The sequence below is a fragment of the Rhincodon typus genome, chromosome 12 (assembly GCF_021869965.1).
Source record: "Rhincodon typus isolate 14 chromosome 12, sRhiTyp1.1, whole genome shotgun sequence".
In the NCBI taxonomy this organism is placed as follows: Eukaryota; Metazoa; Chordata; class Chondrichthyes; order Orectolobiformes; family Rhincodontidae; genus Rhincodon; species Rhincodon typus.
In genome coordinates this window covers 62,174,609-62,185,438 of record NC_063343.1, presented here as the reverse complement: position 1 = coordinate 62,185,438, position 10,830 = coordinate 62,174,609, and the positions used below count along the sequence as shown (strand labels likewise).

Sequence of the window (10,830 nt, the reverse complement as noted above, 5' to 3'; positions counted from 1 at the left end):
GAGGGTCAGTACTGAGGGAGTGCCGCACTGTGGGAGGGTCAGTACTAAGGGAGTGCCGCACTGTCAGAGGGTCAGTACTGAGGGAGCACCGCACTGCCGGAGGGTCGGTGCTGAGGGAGCATCGCGCTCAGAGTCATAAAGCCAATACAGCAAAGGACAGTGTTGCGAGAGAGCTGCAATATCAAAATCTGAGTTCTTGCTTCTCAGACGAAACGTAAGTCATGCCAACAACATGACAAAGAGAGCAGTAGAGTTTACTCTCTTTTCCTGGGTCAACATTTGTCTCTCAACTAACAGCACCTAAACAAAAATGGAATATCTGGTCAGTTCTCCTTGCTGTTTGAAAGATTGCTGGGTCAAAAATGGTTGTTGTGTTTCCTGCATTAAAGTAATGACAATGCTTCAATAAGTGCTTCAGTGTACCGAGAACAGTTTAAAACATCCTCGGCTGTGGAAGTTGCCATGTAAATGCTACTTCTCCTTCTGACACTGCTCAATCCCAGGGCTCTCGCTGGCTGTGTTTTAAGTGATTCCAGTTCCCTGGCCTCATTAATGCTTCACTCTTTTAGGAGTCTCTTTTTGTAACATCTCTGTCTGTGGGAATGGTCAGTGTTAGCTTCTCTCTAGCCCTTGCCTTTCCCTGTGTCCGTCCCTCTGCCCTCAACTTTTCCTGCTCACTAACGCCACACTGAGCAGATGCTGGAGGACTTGGGGTGGAGTTGTAACTGTGTGAATAGCAAAAGCACGTTCTTACCAGTGATCGTTTATACAGAGTGAGTGTCTTATTGGGTGAAATGCTGACACAGCAAAACTCTTGAGGAAATTTTCAAAAACTCCCCGTCATCTGAAAACACAGGATGAAATAAAATCCCTCACAACGCCAACCACACTCGATTTGTTTAATCTCTTCTCACAACTCTTCCCTTTCATTCAACCATTCATTGACCCTAAGGAGACAGAACTAGGCCATTCAGCCCATCGAGTCTGCTCCATCGTTCAACGAGATCATGGCTGATCTGATAATCCTCAACTCCACTTTGCTGCCTTATCCCTATGCCCCTTGATTCCCTCACTAACTGATTAAAAATCTGCCTGTCTCAGCCTTGAATAGACTCAATGACCCAGCCTTAACAGCCCTGTGCAGTGAAGTATTCCATCGGTACACTCCCCTCAGAAGAAATTCCTCCTCACCTCTGTTTAAAATGTGCAGATCCCGCATTCTGAGATTATGCCCTCTGTTTGAATTTAGTTAGAATTCAGAGCATTGAATTCGGTAACAAATATAGTCCATAAAAGCCAAGAACTTCCTTCGGTAATGGTCTTCGATTAGGGGCACACAGGAAAATATTTCTTTGTGCCACCTGAAGGGGCTGAAACTGTATTGTGTGACTGTGCATCCAATGGTGAACGGTTCTGTATTTTAGGGGATTGTCCTGCATTTAATGGTTTGTCTGAGGCCCTTATACAGAACACAAGGTATCCCTCAGTCAAGGATGAAGGCCTAAGGGAGACTGAGCCTGGGAGAATTGAGTGATTCATGTGGGCCAGTAAGTTTGAGAGTCAATCTGCAGAGAAAGACCATAATATTGTGATTCCCTAAGATAAGTTTCTTGAGCCATTTTCCCCACCTCCAGCTCACACGATCACCAGTATCAGTCTGGATCCGAGCCAGTGGGGAGACGGAAACTTGGAACCCTTTCTTTGTGATTAGAGTTTATTGTACTACTCAGTCTTACAGCTCACCGAAATCCCGTCTGCTCTCCCTTTACATCTGTCCTTGTCAATTAATTAATCCATTAACCCCATTACTGACTCAATTACTTGGTACATTAACAACCAACCCCACTTATCCACCCTCTCAACCTCCTTGAAGCTCACCAGCAGTCCCCTCCCCCTGCTGTGCCACAGAAGCGTCTTATTTGATTTCACATTTCTATGGGTCTCGGGGAGCTGGTAAAGTGATTATATCCGGTGATCTCTCCCCCTCCACTTCCAAGTTAATAGTTCCCCAACCCTGCACAGCTCGTTTCTACCTCCTGCCAAAAATCCACAAACAGGACTGTCCAGGCAGACCCATTGTTTCAGCCTGCTTCATGCCCCACAGAACTCATCTCTTCCTACCTTGACTCAGTCTTCTCCCCCCTGGTCCAATCCCTACCCACATACATCCATGATTCATCTGACGCCTTACGCCGGTTTCAAAACTTCCAGTTTACCGGCTCCAGCCACCTCCTCTTTACCATGGACGTGCAATCCCATTACACGTTCATTCCCCACCAGGAGGGTCTTAGGGCTCTCTGCTTCTTCCTGGAGCAAAGACCTGAACCATCCCCACCCACCACCACCCTCCTCCACTTGGCCGAGCTTGTCCTCACCCTCAACAACTTCTCTTTCAACTCCTCTCATTTTCTTCAGGTAAGAGGGGATGCCATGGGTACCTGCATGGGCCCTAGTTATGCCTGTCTCTTCGTGGGGTATGTGGAACATTCCTTGTTCAAGTCCTATTCCAGCCCCCACCCACAACTTTTTCTCCGATACATGGATAATATCGTCGGTGCTGCCTCCCTCTCTCGTCTGGAATTGGAAAACTTCATCAATTTCGCCTCCAATTTCCACTCTGTCCTCACTTTCACCTGGTCTACCTCCTTTCCCTTCCTCAACATTTCTGTTTCCATTTCTGGGGATAGACTGGCCACTAATATCCATTACAAACCCACAGCTACCTGGACTATACATCCTCACACCCCACTTCCTGTAAAGACTCCATTTCATTCTCTCAGTTCCTCCGTCTCTGTCGCATATGTTCAGCTGAGGCCAACTTTGACAAGGGAGCCTCCGAAATGTCCACATTCTTCCTCAACCGAGGCTTCCCCAGCTCTGTTATCGACAGGGCCCTCAATCGGGTCTGACCCATTTCCTGCACTTCCGCCCTCACCCCTTCTCTTCTCTCCTGCAACAGTGGTAGGGTTCCCCTTATCCTTACCTACCATCCCACCAGCATCCACATCCAGAAGGTCATCAGGCACCATTTCCGCCACCTCCAGCAAGATGCCACCACCAGACACATATTCCCTTCCCCTCCCTTGTCCGCCTTCCGCAGGGAACATTCCCTCCGGGTCACCCTGGTCCACACTTCCATCACCCCCAACACCTCCCCACAGCCCTACAGCACCTTCCCCTGTAACCGGCGAAGGTGCAACACCTGCGCATTTACCTCCTCCCTCCCCAGTATCCAAGGGCCCAAACATACCTTCCAGGTGAAGCAACAGTTCACCTGCACTTCCAAGAATCTAGTCTACTGCATTCGCTGCTCACAATGTGGTCTCCTCTACATTGGGGAAATGAAGCATAGACTTGGCGACCGCTTTGCAGAACATCTACGTTCTGCTCGCAAAAAAGACCCTGAACTACCTGTTGCCTGCCACTTCAATGCCCCACCCTGCTCCCTGGCCAACATCTGTGTCTCTGGCTTGCTGCAGTGTTCCAGTGAAGCCCAACGCAAGCTGGAGGAACAACACCTCATTTTCCACTTGGGGACCCTACAGCCCTCCAGACTCAATATTGAGTTCAATAATTTTAGGGCCTAAACTCTCCCATGTCCGAGCCCACCACCCCACACACCAGGCCTTGTTGCCTCATAGCCTGCCATTACACACCCCCTGTTGTTAGTCACTAACAGTCCCCATTAACAACTATTCACCCTCCCAGCCTGATCGTTAGCAACTCCTTTGTCTGTCCAACTGTCTTTCTCTGTCTTCGGGCTCTATCCTATTGTTTACTCCCTACCCCACCCACCTCCCTATTTTCTGCATATAAACTGACGTTTTCCCAGCCACCATCAGTTCTGAGGAAGGGTCACCAGACCGGAAACGTTAACTCTGTTTTCTCCTTCACAGATGTTGCCAGACCTGCTGAGCTTTTCCAGCAACTTTGTTTTTGTTCCTGATTATATCAGCGGATTGGTAATCCAGAGGCCCAGGCTGATGCTCCAGTTCAGCTCCCACCACTGCAGGTGGTAGAATTTCAATTAATTGAATCACGTCCCAATGCAAAACCATCTCTATAAAACCGTCATCGAATATCGTAAGGAGCCACCTGGTTTAATCATGTCCCTTTGTGAAGGAAATCTGCCACCCTTACCCAGTCTGGCCAATATGTGACTCCAGACCCACAGCAACGTTGTTGACGCTTAATTGTCCTCTGAAATGGCTGAGCAGGCCATTCAATCCAAGGTTAATTAGGGGTGGGCAAAAACACTGGCCTTAGCAGTGACACCCACGTCCCGTAGGAAAGACGCAAACCCCTCCTCTTGCAGATCGACAATTCTACAAACAGTTTTTCCTGCTATTTTATTCGGAGTGCATACCTCTGACAAAACAGGGTTTTTGTTATGGAGGGCAGTGTTTGAGAGAAGTCTGCAAGGTCGCCACATTACAGGGAGGATGTGGAAGCTCTGCAGATTGTGCAGAAGAGGTTTACCAGGATGCTGACTGGATTAGAGGATATGAGCTATATAAGGAGAAACTAGAAAAAAAAACTTGGAACAAAAACTGATGTTGCTGGAAAAGCTTAGCAGGCCTGGTAGCATCTGTGAAGAAAAGAATCGGAATTAACGTTTCGGGTCCGGTGACCCTTCCTCAGAAAAACTCGGGTTGTTTTCTCTGGAGCGGCAGAGGATGAGGGGAGACTTGATAGAAGTCTATAACATTTTGAGATGCATAGATAGGGTTGACAGTCTGAATCGTTTTCCCAGCGTTGAAATGTCTAAAACTAGGGGGCATACATTTAAGGTGAGGGGGGTGGGGAGGTTCAAAGGAGATGTGAGGAGCAAGTATTTTTACATAGAGAGTGGTAGGAGTCTAGAATAGCACTGCTAAGAGTGGTGGTGGAGACAGATCCACCACTCAAGATGGGTTACTTATCTTGAGTGTGACTTCTGGGGCTGGAACTATCCCTTTGAAGATGGATTTGGGAAACCCAAGTAATTTGCTATTTTGTTCATTAAGTTACGATTCCAAGTTCTGTTGCAAATCATTTGGACAGTTATAAATTTGTTGTAAAAATGAGCGAACGCTGTCAGACAGTGAAATACCACAGATTCCATTTTCTATTTGAAAAGATGCCCAATGAATTTCAGAGCCAGGACCCAGGCCAATTTTACTAACACTGTCGAAAATTGTTTGATGATCAAAGCAAACATTCCTGGAGCTCAGTTTAAGGGTAACCTATTCAAAATGAAAATTGAGAAACTGAACTGAACCTAGTGGGGTCACCGGACCCGAAACGTTAACCCTGTTTTTTCCTTCACAGATGCTGCCAGGCCTGCTGAGCTTTTCCAGCAACTTTGTTTTTGTTAGTGGTATTATCATTGGACTGTTAAACCAGAGACCCAGATAATGTTCTGGGACCCGAGTTTGAATCCTGCCACGGCAGATGGTGGAATTTGAATTCAATAAATATCTGGAATTAAGAGTCTAACAATGACCACAAACCCATTGCTGATTGTCAGAAAAACCCATCTGGTTCACTAATGCTCTTTAGGGAAGGAAATTGCCATCCTTACCTTATCTGGCCTACACGTGACTCCAGACCCACAGCAATATTAGTGACTCTTAACTGCCCTCTGGGCAATTAGGAATGGACAATAAATGCTGGCCTGGCCAGTGACATCCTCATCCTGTGACTGAATTAAAAAAAACTGGGTTCCTTTGCTGCTGAAACCCTTATTCAAGCCTTTGTTGCCTCGAGTCCTAATGATTCCACCACACTCCCGGCTGGTCTTCCACATTCGATGATCTGTAACATGAAGACCATCCAAACCTCAGCTCCCTCACCATCTGACCTTGTACTAAATTCAGTTTCTCCAATCACTCCCCATCCTCTCTCCAAGCTCCTTGACCTACATTGGACATTGTTGGTTTTAAAATTCTGAACCTTGATTCCAAATCCCTCCACAGCCTCCTCTCTTCCTATCATTGGGATCAAATCTACTGATACTGCCATCTCGAAATTTGCTCCTGCCCAGTGGCTCCTCAGTCAGGAGCTGGTCTATAGTCAGTACCCCTCTCTCTCTCTCCCCCTTCTCTCTCCCCCCCCTCCCCCCCCCTCCCCCCCCCCCCCTCTCTCTCACACACTCTCTCTCTCTCGCTCTCACGGTCTGGATCTAACGCTCCGTCTCTCTGTGCAGGTGGACATGTACGCAGAGCAGCAGTAGCCCTCAGTACAACATCTGTGAGCAGATGGTGCAGATTCGGGACGACCACATCCGCTTCATCTCTGAGCTCGCACGTTATAGTAACAGTGAGGTGGGTGCCTGATGGGAGTCGGCGTGGACTGGGTACCATCGATTCCTGTCGTTGAGTTATCGCGTGAGGCCGCTCAGTCCATCATGCCATTGATAGAGCTGTCCCGTTCCTCCCTGCTCTTTCCCCACCAACTCTACAGATGGAACCTGTGGACTGATTGGCCTCCTCCTGTGCTATCATGTCTGCGTGCACCCTTTCTGTAGCGTATGTTCAACCACTCCTGTATGGAATGACACTGCTTCAAATCTCTGTCTACACAGTGCATGCCAGATCACAACGCATAGTGTAAAGGAGAATAAATGTTGCCAATTATTTTAACTCCCCTGTTACTGACCTGCCTACCCAGTTGCAGCTGATTTAGAGTTTTATCAAAACTCTTGAAAGGGTGATTTTAAACCTTTACTTCCTCTTGGACCAGATAAGCCTCAGGTTTCTTTGTTTCAACATTTATTAATGTTTACATGGAGGCTGTACACATCCAAATATTTCATACACCTCAAAGCTTTACGGCACAAACAAAGGTTTTATACAGTTTTAAAGAGAACAGGCTTCCAATCACCTGTGCCCTACAGATAATTTCTAATTGAAAGGTTAAACATTCACTCACCCACTGTGTATGGTTTACATTCCAAGTTAGTACACATGACTATATTATCCAATCATTTTCAAACTAATACACATGATATCCAACCGCATGTTCACATTTTCCAGTCGTTAGTATGTTTTTGTGATACATACCTATACTGTTGGTTTTCCTTTTCTCCCTTCAGCGTTTTATTGTCAATACCACTATTTAATCACTTGGAATGTTGTCTGCTAAAAATGGAACTTTCTCCTGTCACTCTACCCAGTCCTTTATCCCTGGGCCATTCCCTTAAATCTGGCCGTCTTTCCCAAAGTGTGGAGTCAGCACTGGTTCCAGTGGAGGCCTGGCCAGTGTTTTATTCAGGATTTCCTTCATCAGGAGACAAGGGTGGCTCAGTGGTTCGCACTGCTGCCTCACAGCATCAGGGACCAAGGTTTGATCCCAGCCTTGGGTAACTGTCTGTGGGGCGTTTGCACATTCTCCCCACATCTGCGTGGGTTTGCTCCGGTTCCCTCCCACAGTGCAAAGATGTGCAGGCTAGGTGGACTGGCCGTGCTAAATGCAAGGTTACGGGTATAAGGTGGGATGCTCGTTGGGGAGTCAATGGGCCGAACGGTCTCTTTGTGTAGGGATTCTAAAAGATTTTCATTCAGCTCTTTAATCTGAGCTGATGAGGAAGTGTTTGGGGGGTGGGGTGGGGGTTGCAGTTTCTCTTGACCCCACCCTGGCTCCCTGCCCATGACTGACCCTGGAGTCTTTCTGTGCAGGTTGTTACAGGATCAGGCCTGGACAGCCAGAAATCGGACGAGGAATACCGAGAGCTGTTTGATTTGGCGCTGCGAGGCCTGCAGCTTCTCTCCAAGTGGAGTACTCACGTCATGGAAGTGGTGAGAGCTAAATGATATAATGATAATGTGTTCACTGGGTGGTGGGGGGAGAGAGAGGCAACGGCCTTGTGGTATTACCACTGGACTGTAATTCCAGAGACCCAGATAATATTCTCGGGACTCGGGCAGAGGTTGGAATTTGAATCTGCATTTTTAAAAAAGTCCGGAATTAAGAGTATAATGAATCTAATGAAAAAACCCATCTGGTTCACTGATGTCCCTTAGGGAAGGAAACTGCCATCCTTACCTGGTCTGGCCTATATGTGACTCCAGACCCACAGCAATGTGGTTGACTCTTAACTGCCCCCTGGGCAATTAAGGATGGGCAATAAATGCTGCCTGGCCAGCGATGCCCTCATCCTGTGAATGAATTTTAAAAACCTGTGTTTGGAGGTTTCCAGCCCATTCACCCAGCTGACCCATGTTCAATGTCAATGCTGCAAGTTCACACTGTATTTTCTACCAAAACTCTGTCCTCTCCATATCTGTCACCCCCAACTCCTCACTTCTCCTCAATCCTATCCAGTTACTTATCCATTCGTGAATGTGGAAGGATAGAAACTGGGAGCAGGAATAGGCCATTCCATCCATCAAACTGGCTCTGCCATTCATTATGACTGATTGTCTATCTCAATGCCATATTCCTGCTTTCTGTCCAAAATCCCAAGATGGTTGGTTGGCTCGCCGAGCTGGTTCGTTGTTCTGCAGACGTTTCATTACCCTGCTGGATAACGTCTTCACTGCAGCCGCCGATGAAGCGCTGTTGTGTTTTCTTGGTTTTTAAACTCTGGAGTCCGTTGAGCTGGACTACCTCACTTCCGATTTTCCGTTGCAGTGGAGTCTATATGGGATCGAGCTCGAAGTGTTTGTTGATGGCTTTCTTTGTGGAGTACCAGGTTTCTAGGAATTCCCGTGCTTGTCTCTGCTTTGCTTGTCCCAGACAACACCAAGGTCCTGGAAGGATCCTGGTACTCCACGAAGAAAGCCATTAATAAACGTATAGAGCTCGACCCCATGTACACTCCATTGCGAAGGAAAACCGGAAGTGAGGTAATCCAGCTCAACAGATTCCAGAGTTTAAAAACCAGGAAAACACAACAGCGCTTCATCGGAGGCTGCACTGAAGATGTTACCCAGCAGGGTAATGAAACGCCTGTGAAACAACGAACCAGCTTAGCGAGCCAACCAACCACAACATCCACAACCCGAGCTACAAATCTATTCTAAAACCCCATGATGCCTCTCATATTGAAAAATGTATCTATCGCCTTGAATACAGCCACTAACCTGCTATCCACAGCCTCCTGTGGTAGAGAATTCCACAGGGTGACCACCCTTTGAGTAAAGAAATGTTTCCTCACCTCAGCTCTAAATGATCTACCCCATACCCTAAGACTGTGTCCCTGGTTCGAGACTCCCCTCCCAGAGGAAACATCCTCTCTGTATCTGGTCTGTACAGCCCTGTGAGAATTTTACACCTTTCAATCAGATCCCATCCTATCCTTCTAAACTCCAGTGAATACAGACCAGTCCTCTCCTCATAACAGATTTCTGCCATTCCCAGTATCAGTCCATTGAACCTCACTCTACGGCAAGTATATCTTTTCCAAGGTAAAAAGACCAAAACTGCACAGAATACTCCATGTGTGATTTAACTGAGGTCCTGTATAACTGCAGTAAGACATAGCTACTCCTGAACTTAAATCAAACCTTGCGATGAAGGCCCATTGACTATTTGCCTTCCTAGTACATCCCTGGCTAGGCCAGGGGTTATTTTTCATCCTGAGGTCCTCTTAGTGAGCTGACTCCTCAAACCACTGCAGGCCTCTGGGCCTGAGACTTTGGTGATGATAATGCCCCAGTCAGGAATGTGAGAGACCTGGAGATGGTGGTGTTCAACCTCAGGCCAGTGGTCATTCTGGTTCATTCACAGGGCGTGGGCCTCGCTGTGAGGGCCGGCATTTAATGCAAATCCCTAACTGCCCTTGAACGAACGGAGCAGTTTGCTATACCATTGCAGAGGGGCAGCTGACAGTCACCCGTGAGCCTGGAGTCACTTGTGGGCCAGACTGGGTAAGGATGGCAGATTTCCCTCCTTAAAGGAATCAAATGACTTCCTTTGAACAGTTGATGCTGGTTGTCATGATTGTCACAGTTGGGAATAGCTATAAATTCTGGATTTATAAATTACAGTTCAATTAAATTTGAGGCCCTGTCCGTGGGGCATAAGCCTAGGCCTCTGGATTAGTGACATTCCCATGATGTCAATCTTAGGAAACAATGGAAGGATGTTTTCCCAAGACAAGGGAGGTAGGGAATACATACAGACCTGGCCAGTATAACCCACACCCCCATCTATGTTTGAATGCTCGCCTCTAACACACACTCTGTTTTGAACAGTATTCCTGGAAGTTGGTTCATCCCACAGATAAATTCTGTAACAAGGATTGTCCGGGCACGGCGGAAGAGTATGAGCGAGCGACTCGCTATAACTACACGAGTGAGGAGAAATTTGCACTGGTTGAGGTAACTCGCCTTGATTGAGTGGTGCCTGGGGGTTTGCAGTAATCCAGCAGCTTCCTACCTCCTCGTTCGTTACTGAGGGCTCAGCCCTGAGTCCAAGATCCAAGCTTCCAGCTCCACTTCAATAATTCCATCACATAATCCAGGCTGATGTTTCCAATCTAGTACTGACGGAGTGCAGCACTGTCAGAGGGTTAGTACTGAGGGAGCGCTGCACTGTCAGAGGGTCAGTACTGAGGGAGTGCTGCACTGTCAGAGGGTCAGTACTGAGGGAGTGCTGCACTGTCAGAGGGTCAGTACTGAGGGAGTGCCGCACTGTCGGAGGGTCAGTACTGAGGGAGTGCCGCACTGTCAGAGGGTCAGTGCTGAGGGAATGCCGCACTGTCAGAGGGTCAGTACTGAGGGAGCGCCGCACCGTCAGAGGGTCAGTACTGAGGGAGTGCCGCACTGTCAGAGGGTCAGTACTGAGGGAGCGCCGCACCGTCAGAGGGTCAGTACTGAGGGAGTGCCGCACTGTCAGAGGGTCAGT

The 10,830-nt window shown here is 47.8% G+C and overlaps 1 protein-coding gene across 1 annotated transcript in view; it reads left to right on the top strand.

Annotated features, from left to right (window-relative positions):
- The window catches only part of LOC109917018 (cytoplasmic FMR1-interacting protein 2-like), a 74,640-nt gene that overhangs the window by 33,317 nt on the left and 30,493 nt on the right, over positions 1-10,830 (top strand). The window contains exons 3-5 of the mRNA XM_048603477.1: positions 6,188-6,305; positions 7,659-7,778; positions 10,179-10,304. Of these exons, the coding sequence (XP_048459434.1) occupies positions 6,188-6,305; positions 7,659-7,778; positions 10,179-10,304 (364 nt within the window). The remainder of the gene's footprint in view (positions 1-6,187; positions 6,306-7,658; positions 7,779-10,178; positions 10,305-10,830) is intronic.